Source organism: Vipera ursinii (assembly GCF_947247035.1).
Source record: "Vipera ursinii genome assembly, chromosome: 2".
NCBI classification, from domain to species: Eukaryota; Metazoa; Chordata; class Lepidosauria; order Squamata; family Viperidae; genus Vipera; species Vipera ursinii.
Window position 1 is genome coordinate 87,070,630 of NC_139513.1, and position 21,311 is coordinate 87,091,940.

General features: G+C 35.6%; 1 protein-coding gene across 4 annotated transcripts in view; it reads left to right on the plus strand.

Moving 5' to 3' along the window:
* MACROH2A1 (macroH2A.1 histone) overlaps positions 1-21,311 on the plus strand; it is a 43,426-nt gene that overhangs the window by 18,547 nt on the left and 3,568 nt on the right. For 2 of the 4 annotated variants that reach the window (XM_083352693.1, XM_083352694.1), the window contains exons 3-7: positions 6,042-6,148; positions 6,445-6,642; positions 7,291-7,398; positions 14,252-14,351; positions 20,665-20,754. In XM_083352693.1, the coding sequence (XP_083208819.1) occupies positions 6,042-6,148; positions 6,445-6,642; positions 7,291-7,398; positions 14,252-14,351; positions 20,665-20,754 (603 nt within the window). Of the gene's footprint in view, positions 1-6,041; positions 6,149-6,444; positions 6,643-7,290; positions 7,399-14,251; positions 14,352-15,997; positions 16,089-20,664; positions 20,755-21,311 lie in introns of all 4 variants that reach the window. The other 2 variants (XM_083352696.1, XM_083352695.1) reach the window with 2 other exon arrangements.

Sequence of the window (21,311 nt, forward strand, 5' to 3'; positions counted from 1 at the left end):
CAAGGTTGGGTTTTTTTAAAATTGGTGAAAAAGGAAAAAAGAAAGCGAAGCTCAAAGACTAGCTTTCTTTAGGAGGCTTAGATTATTGAAAAATCTTGTCATTGTAGTACAAATCCAGCTATTCCCAATTTGTGTGATGGCAAATCTGGTGCAAGGGAGATTTATTAATTTGTTCAAATCATGGAATAAGCACATAATAGGAATGAATGACTGTGGCTAAAGTTAGGCCTCACTTTCTTTCCTACCTGTAATGTTCCCTTAAGCAAGTGTGACAGAGGTAACCGTCTGCTCCAGCAGAAGGTACAAGGACTTGTCCAGTGTTGTATCCAAAGAAATTAGTATTTTGTAATTATTGATGTTAATGCATAAGGGGACACACTTTCAATGTGATTGGTGTCTAATTCGTGTAATTACTAGTTTATAACAAATGCCCTTGGAACTTAAGGATGTAAGCCAAGAGCAAATTTAAGAGCACAAGACCGGTCTTGAATTGTAAACTAATTGAGCCAAAACTTGCATACTGCTTTCACTCAAGCAACATCTGGCAGTTCTTAGTCTAATCATGTTTAGATGTGTTTAAAAGGGGGAAAGGCATGTGTAAACTGTTAAAGAGTAACAACGAAGTGTAAACTGGTAGGCAAAGGAAACACCATTTTACAGACTAATTGAGAGAAGGAAAAAGAAAGAATGGGGACAGAGGAAGCTAGTATGAAAGGATAAATGTTTTGACTTCCTTCTATTAAAGTCTATAAGAAAGCAGCTTATATTTACATTTGTTATCAGGTTTTGGTCCTTTTAGTTCTGTTTTGTTTTTGTTTTTTAAAAAAGCTTCTTCTTCAAATCATAGAATCGTAGGGATGAAAGGGACCTTGGAGGTCTTATAGTCCAATCCCCTGCCCAAGGCAGAAATCCTTATACTATCCTGGAAAAATGGTTGTCCAATCTTTTGTTGAAAACTTCCATTAATGAAGCACTCAAAATTCTAGGAGGCAGGCAATTCCATTGATTAATTGTTCTTACTGCCGGAAACTTCCTCCTTATTTCCAGGTTGAATCCAATGAGCTTCCATCCATTGCTTCTTGTCCTGTCTTCAGGTGCCATGCCACACTCTCTTCTCTGTGATAGCCTTTCAAGTATTGGAAGACTGCTACCATGTCTCTTCTGAGCCTTTTCTTCATTAAGTTAAACCTATATAGTTTCCTTAGCTGTTCATTGTATGATTTAGCCTACAGATATCTTAACATCTTTGTTGCTCTTCTCTGCAATCTTTCTAGGGTCCTCAACATCTTTTTTGTATCGTGGTAACCAGAACTGGATGCAGTATTCCAAAGGTGGCCTCAATAGTGCAGTATAGCTATACTACACTATATTTCTTGTAGTTCAAAAATAATTTGAGAAGAAGCTCCACTGAACTCCATTAAGAGCTAAAGTAATATGGTTTGATAGTTATATTCCCATTTGGATGACTTTGGCTAATTCATCTCTCTAAACCCAATTTACCACACTAGGTTATTGTGAGGATAAAAACAGGATTTGAAATTTCTGTATACTGTCATGAATTTCTAGTGAAAAATGTGATAGAAATGCAATAAATAATAATTGAATGTTTAAATATGCATATAGGGTCACACTCCTGTTGTAAAGTTATTAAGGCACAGCATCAGACATATCAAAGAAATGATTCCAACAAAATTTGTCTGATGCTGCTTCCAAGTAGCTTCTACCATGTGCTTGTCCTTGCTTATTGTTGGACGTTCACAGGAGTGATTCATACAAGAAACCTAAAATAGATTTCCACCTAATATTTTTTCCACCACTTCTTCTATAGCTTGTTAAGATGGAAAGAAGAATACGGCTGAGCAAAGCCTTTGAAAGAGGTGCTTCAAAAAGTACATTAACCTGAATAAAGGACTCTCTTATCAACCATGTCCTTGTATAGCTTATACGGCTGCTCCAAAAGCTACTCTTGATTGGTTTGCATGTGTTTTTTTCACAGATACTGCCTTATGCTTCAAAGGGAACTGCTTTGTTCACATCAGCATGTTTTATAAAACACTTAATTGTGTAGCACAGCCTTAAAAAATAACATGTTCTTCCTTACCTCCCTTTTGCTTTCTGGAAGCCTACGTTTTAGAAACACCTGCAAGGTTGAAGGAAAGGATAGAATAGTAATTTGGCTTGGGGGGGATTTTAATTCTGAGAGGTTTCTAAAGTGAAAATGTAAATTCCATTAAACACTGTTCAGTCAGCTGCATCGTTAAAAGCTGTCCCTTAAACATTTAATGCACAGGCTGGGTGAACAGGTTTGTCAGGATACATCCATGGAATGATGACTGTTGACTGTTAATTATGGCAAAGGTAACCCTGGCATTTTTAAAAGAATTATTTCTAGAGAAAAGAAGTACTTTTTTCAAAATAAAGGAACGTTCAAGAAAAACAGTGCTAATTCTGTTAAAAAAATTCAAACCTATAAGATGGTCTAATCAACTAGTCACTAATAGAAGACTAATTTATGTATGTGTATAACAGGGAAAGGGAATAAGAATAAAGTTTCTGTATGGCTTAGAAATTGTTTATTACAGTTTTTTTTAAAAAAAATTCTGAATGCTAATATCTCTCAGTTTGTTGAGTTTTTCTCAGATTTCTTTTTGGCTGAAGGGTTGAGTTTCACACACTTTTTACACTTTTCTCTTTTTGGCTTTGAGGGTGTTGGAAATGCTGGCAACTGCTCAGCATGTCATCTGTTAGCTGTTAGAAACTAAATTCTCAACATTATGACTTCATTGCAATGAAGTAAAGAAAGGCAAATGTTTTTGAAATCAGAGAAATGGTTTTACTCAAGACATAAAATTTCTACCCAGAAGGGGAAACAAAATCTAATCAAACTTTAGATGAAGTCAGAATTCCTAGCTGTCAGGTATATTCACATTTGCATAGCAAAAATCCAGGTCCTGAACACCTGACAATTACCAAGGACTTTTTGCTTGAACTAAGTATTGAGAAAAGAAACCATCATGCAAATTTAGCATTTAACTTGTGTTCTGTAATGAACAACAGATTTGACTTGAGAGCTGACATTTAACCTACGTTTAAATTTCAAAAGTATGAAATTGCAGAATCGTTCCATATAAATTTCCATAGTGTACATCAAACTTTGAGTTTGATCAGTTACTTCCATTTCAGTACTGTTTTATATGTAAGACTCTGCTTTAAAACATCATGGGAGTTCTACAGTATTTGGAACACCATTGTGAAAAAGAATGAATGCAGTATGTTCAGAGCTCTGACCTTGCTTATTACCATATATCTTGAATCTCATTAGCAATTTATTGTGCATGTAAAAATGTTCACAATCAGAGATCACAGATTTACAGAGTTTGTAACCAAAGTTGCTAGAAAATACCTATTTCTCCCAGTTGTCTGAGATTATAGCAAATAATAAGCGCATGATTATTGTGAAAAGTACTACTCTTCTTAGAAAATTCAGAATTTTCCAAATTATGATATCCACTTTGTATTTTCTATTAATTTTTACAACAGTGAATAAAATTGTGAGAGACAAAAAAACCAACAACAGGTTAGCGTGCAAAAGAGGAGGGAGGCATGTAATTCTTAACATGTTTTAACCCTTTTAAAGCAGAATCCTTAACATTGTCAGGTTGTTATCTGATTCCTGAGTAGGAAACTCTCCAACTGAAGTTCATGTGGAACTGGGAAATATCTGCATTTCAAATATTTGCTAGTAGCCTTACCTTCTCCTGGTATATTGCTAGTAGCTTGGATCTCAATTTTGCTTTTAACCCTGATTGTTTATTTGAGAACTAAACATGACTATGGTTTTGGATTTTTATGCCTCCCTGGATACCAGCATCTGAATGGACTTTCTACACAGTAATGCTGTTACTGTTGCTGATTTGATTATTTGCTCTCCATTCAAGAGTTTCAAACAAGATAAATATTCCCCATCTCCAACTCCTTGGAATTGAGTAAGAAAAAATAACTTGGAGGGAAGTCACGATTTCCAGCAACTGTTAAGCACGTTGTTTAGGCATGTGTTGCGGAACAGTGTCTAAGTGTACATATGTATATTTTTCCTGTGATCCAAGATACCCCTATTAAACCTTGGGATTTTCAATCTCGTAGGCTTTCCCTCCTCTGATATTTAATACATACTTTCAAATTGGGCTAGGCCTGTGTCAAACTATATTAATGGAAATCTGGTATAAAAACCAGAATGTTTCATGAGAACCAGTTAAAGAATTGCAGGTGTAAGTTACATGTGAAGTTTCCTGGAAAAGTTCTGTGTGTCTGTTTCCTATCTTGAAGAAGTTGCTGGCTTGGAGGTTCAGGTTTTTAAGTAGTGGTTTGCAGGCTTGGTTTGTTTTTTGTAAAATATAACTATTGGTCACTTGTTGTATTAAAAAGAAAAGTTCCTCAAACAATCTGTAAAATTCCCCAAACTAGATGGAAAAATGTACTGTTGTTATATTGTGTCAATCAAGGACTGTGAGAATGGGATGCATGTGTTTCTCTTCTGTACTTGCATTCTTTTTGCTGTATCTCCAATTTAAATTCTCCCAGTATATTTGCATCTTGTATTTGACAAGAGATTGAGATATCCAAAGATCTCTAAATGATTATTTGGGGTGGGGGGGTCCCTTTTACAGAGATAACCTTAGAACATTTTAAGAGATAGGTGAAGAACAAAAAAATTATTCCAGTAGAATTTTAGAGAATACTCGTAGACTGTATGTTATGACTTTTTCTATGTTAGATCAGATGTTAACTTAAAATCTGTTCCTAGTCTGTAATAAAGGCAAGGAATGGAATTGCTTGCTACCAAGTAGTTATTAATATAGCTATGGAAGAAAATCCTATCTCCAAATTGAACAGTGCAATTCATCATAATGGATATTGATAACAAGTAGAGTGGAGTATGAATTAGGTAGAAGATAAAATTAGTAAGACTGTCATCATTTTGACTGAAGCACTGAAAAGTTATTTTCTTATTAATGAAATATATTCACAGCTTGTCACAGATTTCCCAATAAACTTTAATGACCAGATTATTTGTAAAAAAAAAAAATCCAGAAAGCATCTGATAGAAGTATACACCCTCTTGACGTTGTTAAATGTATTCAATAGTCTTTTATTACTGAATTTACCTCAATTTTCATATATTCCAATGCTGAAGCAGCTTACAATGAAAATTAAGTTTAAGAAATCACAAAACTGATATAATTAAAAGCAACATTAAAATGAGCCATTAACATAATTAACAGAATTTCCATAGAGTAGGGTGCTTAGTTGAAGTTGTTTAAACAAATTCTATTATTGCTTTTAAATATACCAATAACTAAAGATATTTATGTATACAGTAAGCTTATTTTAGTTATTTATTAGATCTTCTATATCCATTGAATATCTGCTTGCTGATTTTGCATTCTTGATCTATTAACTATCTTTATAATTATCTGTGTGACTCTTTCCATTTAAATCTTCTTGCTTCCTTTACCTGTAGTTGCTTTTTAGTGTTCATTGCCCTGAAACATAGAAAATTTGGGTATTTCCATTGTTTATTTAGCTGGACAGCTAATCCTTGCTCTTTCCTTACATATGTTATGTATCATCTGTGTACAGAGTTATTAATTTTTTTACAGATCAAGTTGTTATTAGCAAAACCCTTAAAAATCTGGTTGATTTTCAAGACTGTCAGATGTGTAAAATACATTTAAAATACTTTCTGAAAGTATTTTTAGAGAACATCTTTGGAGAAAACTAGCACAGATGAGTACCTCTGATGTCACATAGAATTATATTGTCCTCCATCCCTATGCTGAAACAAGATGTTATCAGATTATGCGCAATTAATTCTTATCAAATGTCTTTTCCTATTTATTTTATCCTTAATGTTGTTGTAACAGCTATAGTTCTTTTACTGATTTTAAGATTGCATTTTTTTTTAATTCCTGGATAATGTTATGCATTCTGTTTTTAAAATAAGAAAAAAAGACTTAAAACAATTTTATCTTTCTTTGCAGCGGAAATTCTTGAATTGGCTGGAAATGCAGCACGAGATAACAAGAAAGGCCGTGTCACCCCTAGACATATCTTGCTGGCTGTAGCAAATGATGAAGAGTTAAATCAGGTGAAAATACATTCCATGGTTTTAAGGGTTCATTTTTCTTTCTTTTTTAATTTCCTGCTTATTCTGCCTAAAATGTAACATCTGTTAAATAAGTCGAAATTGCTTCAGTTGAATTATATCATTAGAAAATATATCAGCAGTTGTTAACTCTGAAATTGTCATAGAGTCTCATAACTCAGTAGGGACTTGACTCTTAATTTGGGTATTTCATTATCTTTTTCTTCAGAATCAAAATCTTAGTGTCTTCAAGTTTTAAAAATCCTCAGAGATATCTTTTTGTTCCGCTTCCTTTTAAGTTGTTGAAAGGTGTCACCATAGCCAGTGGTGGTGTATTACCAAATATTCACCCAGAGTTGTTGGCCAAAAAGCGGGGTTCAAAAGGAAAATTGGAAGCCATCATCACTCCACCCCCAGCTAAAAAAGCAAAGTCACCATCACAGAAGAAAACCACAACAAAGAAAGCAAGTGCAAAGAAAGTAGCAAGAAAGTCTAAGGTACACTTAATTTTTTTCCCCCCTATAATCCAGTCTTAACGCATTTTTGCTCAGAAACAATTAAGTTGCTAGATGACGTAGTAAAATATATCTCCAGTCTAATATAATGTAAAAGGCAATTACACTGAATTATTCTAATTCATAAAAATATCTACATTAGTTCTAGGTCATTCAAGAGGGGATATGTGAAATACTGACTTTTCAGATACACGCTAATAAAAATTCAACTTCTTTTATAGATTTAGATGTATAGTTAGACTTTAGGGCTGTGCAGGAGTTACATTTTCAATTCTAGTTTATCTGCTCATTCATTCCTGGCTATAGAGAGAGTCCAAAAAGCCAACTATTCTTGGTGCTATTAACACCAACTATTATTTGTTTTTTAACACAAGAAAATAGATGCTGCTCTTGAAAAAAGATGTGGGAGGGATGGCCAGACTTCAGCATTTAAGTTCTAAAATCAAAATTGTGCTAACTTTCTTTTCTCTCTGGAATCTGCTTATCCCAGCATATAGTTGCTCTCTCTCTCTGTCTCTCCCCCTCCCCCTCCCCCTCTGTGTGTGTGTGTGTGTGTGTTAGTTATATAATGTTTCATTAAAGTTGGATTTGCTAATAAGCTGATTGGTTAACTGATTTATATGTGAAAAGAAACAGGGAGAAGTCAGTAAATCAGCAAGTGCTGACAGCACAACAGAAGGCACCCCAACAGATGGTTTCACTGTCTTATCCACCAAAAGTCTATTTCTTGGGCAAAAGGTAGGTTTGTGCATTTAATCAAAATATTCTGTGTGTGTGTGCGTGTGTGCGTGTGCGCGCGTGTGTGTGTGTAATACATGCACTTAATTGAACCTAGAGGTATACATGAATAAAAGTGCATATCTGCAACTTATTTTACATGTATTGTAAATTATACATATTAAGTACAGAATGCCATCAATTTATAAAACGTAATCGATTAAAAAAACCAGACCCCACTTCGAAGAACAGTAAAATTTAAACAGACATAAGATTAATAATAAATATGAATGAACACAGTTACGTACACTTGAAACTTGGTTACAATTGGGAATAATGATTTGGAGGTTAATCCAAAAGTCACAGAAAAGACAGGCCTCTAGGTGAGGCATCCCCAATCCCCAGGCTGTGGACCAGCCCTGATCCACAGCCTGCCAGGTACTGGGCTGTGCAAGCGAGCAAAGCCCCATATGCCCATATATGGGGTCCAGGCAGCGTGTAAAACCATGCCCTCTCCACGAAAGAGTGCTCTCCCTGGAAGCGGTCCTTGGCATCCAAAACGTTGGTGTGGGGGTGTGTGCTGCTCTAAGCATTTGTAAGAGGAAGACGTGTTGCTTTTATTTCCAAGAAGAGAGAGAGAGAGAAATAGTCTTCAAGTGGATTACTCTGGCAGAATAGAGGGAACCAAAGACTGGGCAGAAAGTTTAAAAAAAATAAGTGAAAGTACAGCCATGAAGAAGTAAGGACATTGCATTTATTTTGGATATAAAACAGAATGAAAACCTAGTAAAGCATATTGATGAGGAACACCATTTGGCTAAGTAAATTATTCATAAAACTGAAACATTTTGGTTGCCATTTAATGGAGATAAAAAGCCTGAACTATAATTGTAAGGAAAAGGTTTCAGTAATCCAGAGTAGCAATAATTCAGCACAAGAGAAAGAGGGAAAGTGGGCAAAATCAAGCTTAGAATATCGTCCTCGAAATAAGTTGCAAGCTTATTTGGGGATTAATGTAGTAGCCCAGAGTCACAAATTAATGTGAATAGAATATAAGGCAATACAAGAAGCGTGCATCAGTTTCTAAAAGGGATGTGCTACAATATAGTAAATGGTAATTTTGTTAAGTGGAGATATTGCAAGAGGATTCAAGGCCACAATTCAAAGACCTTTCACACAGGCTTTTTTTTTTTTTATTGAAAAGTTTTAAAGGTACAGTTTTCCTTTAAAAAACCCCCTTCCCCCTCCCTCCTCCCCTCCCTACCTCCCCCCTTCCCCCCCCACCTCCCCCCAACCCCCCTCCCCCCCCCCGGACTTCCCAGAGCTAAATACAAGGTATATATATATAAAAAAGCAATCATAAACAACCATATACTAACAACTATAAATTCTAAAATCCATCACTCTCTAACTTATATAGGATCAAACAAAACTTAGCATTATTAAATATATATAGAAGACAAAATAGAAAAAGAAAAAAGAAAACGAAAGAAGACTTATTCAAATGCTAGATAAAACTTCTTAACCCTATACTTATTCTGGATAAACTCAATCCATTTTCTCCATTCCATAATATAATGTTCTTGCGAGTAATCTTTCAAATAGGCCGAGATCTTCGCCATCTCAGCCAAGTCGGAGACCTTTAAAATCCACTCTTGTATAGTCGGCAGTTCCTCTTTCTTCCAATATTGACCTATCAAAAGTCTTGCTTCCGTAACTAAATTCAACATCAACTTAGAGTCCACCACTGTAGCGTCAACAATTATTCCCAACAAAAAAAGTTGCGGACAAAACTTTATCCTCTGTTTAAAAATCTTCTGCATGTTCCACCAGACTTTTATCCAAAAAGCCTTGACCTTTTTACAAGTCCACCATATGTGAAAATATGTTGCGTCTTCATCACCGCACCTCCAACATTTAGGCTGATAATTCGGATACATACTTGCGAGCTTTTTAGGATCTAGATGCCATCTATAAAACATTTTGTAAAAGTTCTCTCTTAAACTTTGAGCTTGAGTGAATTTTACATTCCTCACCCAGATCTTTTCCCACGTGTCCATTGTAATAACTTCCTGAATGTTCTGGGCCCATTTTATCATACAATCCTTAACAAGCTCTGTTTCTGAATCGATCTCTATCAATGCAAGATATATCCGTTTAATATGTGCTGGTCCTTGATTTCTAATTTGCTTTATCAAATTTTCATCAGTCATTGCAAATCCATATTTTTGATCTTCTTTCCACCTGGCCTGTAACTGAATATATTGAAACCAAGTCTGAACAACCTTCTCTTCTCGCAAGAAGCTATATGATTTCAAGCACCAAATATTCCTTTCCAAGCTTAAAATTTCCTTATAAGTAGTCTCATCATGTTTGAAACCAGCATGTATATTTTCTATTGCGTGTTTTGGGATTGCCCACAATGGTATCTTGCTGCTTAACTTATGTCTATACTTCTTCCAGACTCTCAGCAGTGCCTGTCTTAAAATATGCATCCTAAACACAGTATCTACCTTCTTATCATAAAACAAATATGCATGCCAGCCAAACAACAAATCATGGCCCTCAAGATTTAATAACCTCGATTGTGTCAAATTAATCCAATCACTTATTCCTACTAGTGCAGCAGCTTTCACACAGGCTTAACCCAATCCCAACTCATACGCTGAATACATCCAAGGGAGGAAAGAATTTTGAAAACATTGGGGGGATTGGTGGGTGAGAGAGACATTAAGCAGGTCTTCGTACCTGATCTCTCCACTTCTTAGGTTTTTCAAGGCATATGTGAAGGCATACAGGGAGTGCAGAATTATTAGGCAAGTTGTATTTTTGAGGATTAATTTTATTATTGAACAACAACCATGTTCTCAATGAACCCAAAAAACTCATTAATATCAAAGCTGAATATTTTTGGAAGTAGTTTTTAGTTTGTTTTTAGTTATAGCTATTTTAGGGGGATATCTGTGTGTGCAGGTGACTATTACTGTGCATAATTATTAGGCAACTTAACAAAAAACAAATATATACCCATTTCAATTATTTATTTTTACCAGTGAAACCAATATAACACCTCAACATTCACAAATATACATTTCTGACATTCAAAAACATAACAAAAACAAATCAGTGACCAATATAGCCACCTTTCTTTGCAAGGACACTCAAAAGCCTGCCATCCATGGATTCTGTCAGTGTTTTGATCTGTTCACCATCAACATTGCGTGCAGCAGCAACCACAGCCTCCCAGACACTGTTCAGAGAGGTGTACTGTTTTCCCTCCTTGTAAATCTCACATTTGATGATGGACCACAGGTTCTCAATGGGGTTCAGATCAGGTGAACAAGGAGGCCATGTCATTAGATTTCCTTCTTTTATACCCTTTCTTGCCAGCCACGCTGTGGAGTACTTGGACGCGTGTGATGGAGCATTGTCCTGCATGAAAATCATGTTTTTCTTGAAGGATGCAGACTTCTTCCTGTACCACTGCTTGAAGAAGGTGTCTTCCAGAAACTGGCAGTAGGACTGGGAGTTGAGCTTGACTCCATCCTCAACCCGAAAAGGCCCCACAAGCTCATCTTTGATGATACCAGCCCAAACCAGTACTCCACCTCCACCTTGCTGGCGTCTTGAGTCGGACTGGAGCTCTCTGCCCTTTACCAATCCAGCCACGGGCCCATCCATCTGGCCCATCAAGACTCACTCTCATTTCATCAGTCCATAAAACCTTAGAAAAATCAGTCTTGAGATATTTCTTGGCCCAGTCTTGACGTTTCAGCTTGTGTGTCTTGTTCAGTGGTGGTCGTTTTTCAGCCTTTCTTACCTTGGCCATGTCTCTGAGTATTGCACACCTTGTGCTTTTGGGCACTCCAGTGATGTTGCAGCTCTGAAATATGGCCAAACTGGTGGCAAGTGGCATCTTGGCAGCTGCACGCTTGACTTTTCTCAGTTCATGGGCAGTTATTTTGCGCCTTGGTTTCTCCACACGCTTCTTGCGACCCTGTTGACTATTTTGAATGAAACGCTTGATTGTTCGATGATCACGCTTCAGAAGCTTTGCAATTTTAAGAGTGCTGCATCCCTCTGCAAGATATCTCACTATTTTTGACTTTTCTGAGCCTGTCAAGTCCTTCTTTTGACCCATTTTGCCAAAGGAAAGGAAGTTGCCTAATAATTATGCACACCTGATACAGGGTGTTGATGTCATTAGACCACACCCCTTCTCATTACAGAGATGCACATCACCTAATATGCTTAATTGGTAGTAGGCTTTCGAGCCTATACAGCTTGGAGTAAGACAACATGCATAAAGAGGATGATGTGGTCAAAATACTCATTTGCCTAATAATTCTGCACTCCCTGTATTTTTATGCAGTTCCCATGTTGCTACATATTTCCCTTGCAGTTTAAATTCAACCTGAATTACATCAAGAAAATGTTTAAAAATAAAGTGTACCATGTTTTGTTATAAAAATTGTAAACAGATTTCTTCTGGTGTCATAGTGTCACATTTCATTGGCTATTATATTGCATTGAAACACTAGAGCTTGATATACATACAAGAAACCTTCAGAGATAAAATTTCACAGGAATAGATAAGATTGTAAATATGTTCAGAAAATATTTGTCTTTTAACATGATTTATATTGATATGGCTTCTAATCATATTATTCTACTGTACTGGTATGATGAGAATTGAAATTCTTCATCAAGATACATCCATAAGTATTAAGAGTTGTTTCCTAAAGGTTGAGCAATAAATACTGGTTTATAAATAATAATGTATGGAGATATACAAGATAATATGAGACTGTATCATAACAAGAATCCATATATACAAATAAGAGAATTTTTTTGTACCTAAGAAGGCATTGCGTATATATTTAGCCATATTTACAAAGTTTAACCCTGCTGTTCTAAATGTTATTGTTTGTTATCATAAGCTTTGAATACTGAGCTAAAATATTATTTTATATTATATTATTTATTATATTACATTTATTATATTTATTAGTCATATTATATTACTTTACTATGTGTGAGGCCAAAAAAAATATTTGTTACGAATCAATAGTGGTTAAATGAAATTGATGTCAAAAGACCATTATGTGGAGCATTCTTAATCTCAACCCTCTTAATCCTGTTAATGTCATGGTGTTCTAACCACATTCATTTCACAAGCTGCTAGTAACATACATGGAAGCCTGTAAGAAGTCAAAGAAATCTTTGGCTCCTGGAAAGACATAATCTGAAATGGTGGCAACAGATAATAACAATAGAAATACCTCTCTTTTTTAAGTTGTATAATTGGAATTATACCATGTACAGACTGGTTTCGAGTAATGCTTATCCATGACATAATCAACCCATGTAGCTATCATGTGCCGTACAGTATAAATTGAAGAGAAAAACATATTTTGTGACAGTGGGAGGAGCCTAAGAGACAATATTCCCATCTGCCATGCTTCCATTCAAAAGAACTCCTTTCGACAAGCAGGAGAATGTTCTGCTGTCTAATGGGGGAGGGCAGGGAAATGTTATGTACCCACTGAACATTTCCTTTGAGAAAAGAATTGTTTTGCACAAAATATAATTTGTTGTTTACAAGCTTAAGCATGCAAACTCTCCACTAAACATACAACAGGCTAAATACATTTTCTTTTCCTATGCCTTTTTTATTGGGTCTAAATGCATAATTGGAAATTTATTTTCAAATTAAGATCCTGCTCTTACTGGATTTGTACAGTAGGCTGTCTTTCAGTATGTGCTTATTACTTATGGCATTTTGAAAACAGTGGAATGTAAGCAATGGATTGATTCAGACGTAACGTGTTCATTTAACTGAAGTTCAGAAAGCAGGAATAGATGACTGGTATTAGCATTTCCATGCTTTCTTTGCTTTAGGCAAGTCCGCTATCTTACCTCTCATTTAGTTACAAATGAAATATTAAAACAATAATTAAGACTATAATCCAGCTAGAATTTCGTACATATACATATAACAGCATGAACCCTTCCTTCATTAATATTTCATTTCCTTTTTAAATGAGCCTGATTTTTTTTCTTCTACCTCCCCCCACTTTTTTTTTTGCAATCTTAGTACAAGTTTCAAACAACAGAACATGAAAAAAACAACCCAGAAAATATTAGAAAAGAATAAAATATTTTACCATATCTCTGGTGGTGTTTAAGAATGGATATTCATATCATTCATTTTAATCCAAAAGTAAAATTTTAAAATGGAAGTATTACAATCAAACTTTTCAGGGTGTCTCTGCCCTGTTTACAATGCAGTCCATCCCATGGCTACTGGGAAGTACATCTTACTGGCTTTAGTTGAAATTACTCTTGATTTTAGGATGCTTTTTACTGTTTAACTCAAAAACTATGTAGTGATACTCATGCACTCTGCCAAAATAATTTGAACAAAAATGACCTTTCTACCCATCACAAAAAATAACAAATGAATAATGTGAAGGAAGGCTATTGTCACATCAATTTAAATGGATGCCCTGTGTAATCTCAGCTATTATGATCAATAGGGTTGCATGAGTAAGGTTTAGTAGCAATTCCGAGCAACTTAGCATCCTTGGACTTTTCCAGACCCTTCCCCATCTGGCATTACAATTTGTAAACTAAGCCCTGTTCTGTCAAATTTTGACTTCCCATGTGGAGAATCACGTTAATGTCTAGAGTTTGAAACATACTCTATGTTTGTTTATAAGCAACTTTCTTTATGACCTGCTGTTTATTTTTTGCACATTTGCCTTCAGAGATGCTATCCTCATCTATGTTGCAAAGCTTACTTTGACTGCAGCTTCTCTGTGATTTCCCAACTGTCCTGTTGTTATTTCCCACCTCATGCTTTTCTTTTCAGCTGAACCTAATTCACAGTGAAATCAGTAATTTAGCCGGCTTCGAAGTGGAGGCCATTATCAATCCCACCAATGCTGACATTGACCTTAAAGATGATCTAGGTAAATGGGGAATGGGTGGCTATAACTAACAGTCACATGGAAATTATGGAATTTGCAGATTATTTTCATGTAATAAATTTAAATATTTTATCGTGCAACTGAATGCATGTTCCTCAGATACAAATCCCATTTGATTGCACAGGGACTTAACACAGGTAAGAAGATAGAGGAGTGCATCTTTAGTATTCAAAATACATAGTGGAAAGACTATTAATATGTGGTAGCTTTCTCTGGATACTACTTGAATGAAAATGACTCTCTGAGTAACTCTGAAATCATTTAAATGTTGTTCCATAATAATCAGATGTGACTGTTGGTTCCCTTGGGGATATTTTGCATATAAATTCTGAGGACTGAAATAGCTCTTTATATCATCAAGTTGGCTTCAGACTAAGCAGCTTCTCCATTCTGATTTCAGTTTTTCTATTTTCATTGTTTTAGCTAAAGACAAAAATGGATAGACCTAGATAGTTAAGGATGCAGTGCTACACAGACTTACATGGAACAAACTCCATTCAATAGAATGGAAATTGGTTAGGATAACACTATAAGCATTGTATCCTTCTGTGGGTTTTCTCTAGGCAACTGTCCTATATAAAATATAAAAGTATAAAATATAAATATAAAAGTATCATATTTTGGAACTTAAACTAGGAAGCTAGCACTTTTTTCATTAAAATGAAAAACCGTGGTGAATTCCATACAGTCCCATGTTTTTGTTTGTTTAGAAATTAAAGAACAAATATGCTGAAATCTCTAGATATATTTATTCTTGGATTTTTCAGTTCCTTAGACATAAATCTACTAGTGGGAACTGTAGAGTAAAGGCACATTATAATCTATTTATTTGCAAATTATTTATATCCTTCAAAGACCCAGTACTCAGTCATACAGTTTTTTCCTATTATTAGTGTCAGAGGAAGAGTTTAAGAATTTTGCCTCAGGATAACATCGCCATTGCATTCATCACCACCACTGCTTATTCAGGCCCGAATGACCCCAATGAACTGTCAAAGCAAAAGGCTATGTTTCGTTTCCTCCCTTGTCCCCAAGCCATTCAGGATATCTGCCCCTTTCAACAGGGTTAAACATTCAGTAAGTAGCTATAGTACTGCAAGCTGAAAATGCTCCCAGAACCTCTGGGAAGTTAAACTGCACCCTGATTTCTATAGGTCTTAATGCATAAATATTCACAACGTGATTAATACATTGTTAGAGGGAAATAAAAATCAAGGAATATTGGAAAGATAGTGTATCAGAATGGAGAAAGTTGCTTTGTTAGATTTGATGAGCCAGATTGGATGGTGTTATCATCATGTTTTTTAAGATTACATTTTTACAGGTTCTGCAAAACCAAGAAGATGCTAGCTGTTCTTTATACTTCCTTCCTGAAATGCAGTGTCTTTGACCTATTGGTCAAGTATTAAAAGTTATGTATTTGATGTTTCTCTATCTTCTCCTTTCATTCTCCCTTTTCTCAGCACATACCTGTACACAGACTCTTAGGCTTTATTGTGATGGTTTATTATACATATTTTGGATCCCAAAAGGTAGGATAAAGAAGGATGTTGGTATGTACATAAATGTAGATCCTGTTCTGGGTCTTTGACCAACATGGTTGATACACATTTGTTTACCTGTTGTAGTTGCAAGTTGTTCAGGCTGACATTGCCACAATCGACAGTGATGCTGTCGTTCACCCGACAAATTCTGACTTCTACACCGGTGGTGAAGTAGGTAATGGAGAGTTCAGTGCTGCAGACTTTGTGTGTGTATGCATGACCAATCAGCAGCAGCAACCTTGTCTCTGCTCTGCAGAGCTGCATTCTTTTCTCACTTCCAGCAATCCACCTCAATTCCAAAGCAAATTCTAAATGGTTAAGTGAAAAAAAAACCCTCTCTTTTTTTTCAAAGCAAACTTGATTGATCTTGGAAAAAAACTAAACAAGGTTGGACAGGGTTGGTGCATAGAGGCAAATCCATCTGAAATCCATAATTCTCTACCATAAACTAGCAAGTGAATATAAAACAGTTTTAGAGAAAACACAAGGCAAGAAAATCTAGGTGTATTCTTGTGGTTACTAATAATTAATTTATTAATTTTTGGGAAGTTTCAACTTTACCTCTATCACATAAACAGTGATTCTGCCTCATTGTGTAGTAAGAATGAGTTACATCTCTGGGCATACAACTTCTTGCCCTAAAAACTAGAGCTACATGTGTAACATTTAAGAAAGGCACCGTTTAACAGAGGCATCTTGCCAAAGTGTAATTTTTTTGAGAGAACACTAATTTCACAAGCTTAAATCCAATTTTGATTGTTCAATTATATGACATCAAGTCAGTGTGGACTCTTAAAGACCACATAGATAGGTATTCTCCAGCACAAATATTACTTATTAATAATTGTGAAGATTAAATAATACCATCAAAGCATAATAATACTGGACACCTGTTCCCAATTGATGTTCTGGAGGTGTGGCAGATCTGAAGAAGAAACAATTTGGGAAATGTGTTTGGAAAGATGAGCCTGTGGGAAGCATGGAATGACAGCCTACGAATGTATTATCAAATTAAGGGACTGCCAGTATTAAAACAATGATATTTGGGAGGTAAATTCATAGCATAGCAAATTACAGTGATAAGAAATACTAGGAACCACTGCAAGATCAAGATACAATAACATTAGTATTTGAATGCCAATAACTTTAATCTCCTTAAATCAACTATGTTAACAATCTTACCATAGTCAGTGCATTTATTACTGGGTGTTATAATGTTTTAATACCTGAATCTCTTAATTTGGAAAGTATATGACAACTTAATCAGGGACACCATTTCAGTAAGGCAAATAAAAGTCCATCATAAAACTCAAAGGCCACATTGTATTTTTATATACATTCTCGATATAAGGTCGCAAAAGAATCTCTGTGGTAAAGTATTGTAGGTACCGGATTCTTCAGACAATATAAAGAATATAACTTTGGTTACATTTGGAAAAGTTTTATCCCTATAATTTATCAATAACAAATTTGCAATTTTGAGAACCATGTACATTTTCATTAAGCTGCCATATCCAGTTCCCACCTTTTTCCCCCCCTGCATATTCTAAGGACGTAAGAAAAATGGCCAAAACTAAGTTTTGTGCAGAATTTCACATGGAATATCATAGATCAGAAACCATATACATTTTAAAGTAATCATTTGATCCATTCTACCTTGGTGGTGCTTATTTCCATTGAAATCAATGGAAAAATTTACATATATATTATATCCTTTATTTTGACTTAGAGAACCCATAATTTCTAAAAATAGATGTGTTTGAGTAACAATATTTGATTTGGGAGAGGAATACCCGAATTGTCTTCTAATTCCCTGTGGCTGCTGGAAGAAAGAATAGAACTGCATAAATGCTTAGCTTCAAATGATTAACTTTTATTTCTATATAGACCTTTCTAACCGCAGTGTATGTTGGGGAAATATTTCACAAATTTTATAGGCATCTGCTGTTGTCACCGTTATACCAATGCCTGCTTTGACAGCATGAAATAGTGATATTATTCTATGGGAGTAACACATATATTTATGCTTGTATTGAGCAAAGAGCCCCTCAGCTGAAAGCTGTAGAGCATGATGAAAACAGAAAGACACTCCATCCTTCTAATGTAAAATGGAGACCGCATTTCATTCCTTGAATACGAGTTAATACTTCTACAATACAACTATATATCCATCAATACTAAAAAAAATGCTCATAGCTTTTTTAAAGTTGTATAAAAATATAGACTCAGGAAAAATTTTGAATAATAATTTAAAAGACCTTGTCAGCCCAGCCTGAAGTGGTAAATCATCTGTATAAAAATTGCCTTAGGAAATTGATAAAAGCCCTCTCTACATTCCTCCAATCAGCAAGCTTCCCATTTTAAAGTAGCAAAAGAAAAGTAAAAATATATTTTTTAAAAAATCATTTCAGGCTTCCAGAACTGATTCCTGCTGAATGTTTGCGTTTGGCCAGTATAGCATCTTTCAAGGAATATTTTCAGTTACCTTTGAGGAAGTTACAGTACACAGTTCCTTTATAGCCATTGTGATCACTTCCTAATGGTCACTGTTCCCATAAACATTTCTGTCAAGTTTCTTGACACTGAGTCAATGTAGCTTGAGACTGTCCATTTTCATTTAGAGTTCTGTGCAATGAGTTTCAGCAGTTTCACACATGTCAAATCTTAGGCTCTCCCTGTCTTTTCAGATATTAGGGGAAAAGCATGAAAGCTTTTACATGCAAAACATATGCCTTACCATTTGACAGACAGTCCTCATTTCTATTTATTTATTTATTTATTTATTTATTTTTATTTAATGGGACTTATATGCCGCCCTATCTCCCGAAGGACTCAGGGCGGCTAACAACAATAAAATACAAGTAAAAATACAAATATTAAAAATTAAACTATATCTATAGCCCCAACTACAACCAATAAAACCTTAAAACCATATTAAAAACCCCTTATCAGTCCAGGTCGGCCTGTTTGTTATTACTACTGCAAAAATTGTTTGAAAATCAAGAGTCTGTTTGTTTGTTTGTTTGTTAATTTATTTATTTATTTATTTATTTATTTATTTATTTATTTATTTATTTATTTATTTATTTATTTATTTATTTATTGAATTTTTATGCCGCCCATCTCGCCTGCAAGGCTACTGTGGAGTGAATCTGTTAATCTGGAGTTTCCTACCTGTAGTTCAGCAGTATAACTCCTGTGGAACACAGAAGCAGTGCAAACAAATAAATAAAAAAGATCAGGAGCCACAGCTTATAGACAGTGGACTAACAATTAATATTTTAAAAAATGTGTGAGTCGTTTATATTCTTTTCTTTCAAGAACTTGATTTTGCTAACTCCCAAGGTCAGTTTTCCAAGAACTGAAGATACGTGGACCTAGCCCATGCTTGGAGAAGAAAACACTTGGGACCCTCCTTAATGTTAGAATGGGTCCGTGATAGAAGGAAGGCAGGTTATGCATGTATCAAACTCGTCAATTCAACTCCCAGAATTCCCCAGCCAGCCAAATTAAAAACAATAAATACCTTCTCAGATTAATCAAATAAAGCATAATAGATTCCCAGTAGTTATATATAGATACTTGGTTTCAGTACCTACTACCAAGTTAAGAAGTATTTTTCAATGAGCATATAATATGTGGACTTCCATTAGAAATTACAGCTGCCCCCCCCCATATCACTTGAGTGAATTCATTTTGGAAATATTGTTCTAGAGCATCAAAAGCCTGACCCTACGCGTGTTTACCTGGAAGTAAGCTTTGCTGAATTTGGCAAAGGTTGCAACCTGAGGCATTGTTTCTAAGTATCTTCACGAATTCTCTTGAAATAAGCCCTGAGTTACTTACTAGGTAAATATGTTTATGATTAGGCTGCAGAGATCAATTTACAAAGTTACTGCTTTAATCCAGAATTAATCCAGTCTCACTGTCACTGTTTCTTTGCCTCACTCCTTGTATAATCATGGAACAAATGCAATGTGTTTTGGGTGCTTCATTAGGAATGAACCTTTTCCAGCTACGTTCTATTTTCTCTGTATTAAAGTAAAGCTGCAAAATAAGATCTAAACCAGTTCATGGTGGACTGCCTTTGCGCAAACCTCAGCCAGTAATGGAAATGATGCAGCTCCCTTCCTAACTCGAGCAGCATTTGTTACACTTCCGTAGCTGTAGTGGAGGGAAGGGGGTACCCTAGAGAATCTCCTTATTTCTGAGGCTCTTCCTCTTGGTTAAAGGTGGTTCAACAAGCTGGGCAGTTGTCAAGTAAAGCAGCCAGTTGCACTCACAAGACTGTTACACTCCCGGGGGCCACCTGTTGGGGTCAGGGATGAAGATGAGGTGAGTTTCAAGTTCTTCTTATGGCAACTTTGTCTTTAAAGCAGTCTGTAACAGAAAGGGGGAACCTTACCCTCCATGGGAAAGCGTTGGTACAAGAGTCAAGTCTCATTGCATTAGCCCATTCCCCGGAAGACATGTCTACTGTGGTTCTATGGAAGCAGCAGCAAGAAATGTCACTGCCCTGCTGGTTGGCATTGCAAATTGCATCAGGATAAATCCCGTGGGAGGGCAAATCTTTAAAAAGATGGAGATCAAGAGGGAGTTGTTACTTTCGGACCAGTCCTCAAAGGTTTAGATCTTACTTTGCAGTCCCCCCCACCCCCGTTTTTTGTTCAGAGAAATCTGTGATGTGTAGCCACCTGAAGTGATAAATGCTGTGTTGGATGTGGAACAGTCACTGCTCTGTTCTTGCACAGGGAGCACATTGGAGAAGCGGGGTGGAAAAGAATTCCTGGAGGCTGTTGTTGAACTTCGCAAAAAGAACGGGCCATTGGACACAGCAGGAGGTGCAGTTTAAATCCTTGGAAAATGGGGAACATTTTACCTATGTGTACCATAGATGGCAGTTCAGTTTAGCTTGGATTCTGTTAAATAACCATAATGTCCTCAGCATGTCATTGATGGGGATTGTGTCAAAAAGGCCTTCGGACCTGATTTTATAAGAAAGTATTAACACTACATTGAAAATAATAAAACAAGAGAAATGGGAAAAAGAAAATAAACTATGCATACATTCAATTTTAAATCACTACTAGCATATACACTACTTCAAACTGCTATATTTGTAAAATTTAATAGAGGCATATAGTCCTATGCAAGTCAACTGCATGTGGAAGTGTGAATGATTGAAGGAGTGTAGAATCCTAGATAATCAAAAATGAAAAACTAAGTAAGTATGTAGAGCTTACTTACTTATATAGTATTACCTATATATTAATGGTAAGCATTATGCCATTTGAGGGGGAAATCGGGGTGAATTTGTAATGAATTTGTGTTTCACTACTGACCTAACTCATGTGAGTACAACCAAAGAGTATAAGTATGTAGAGTACAAGGCATGTTT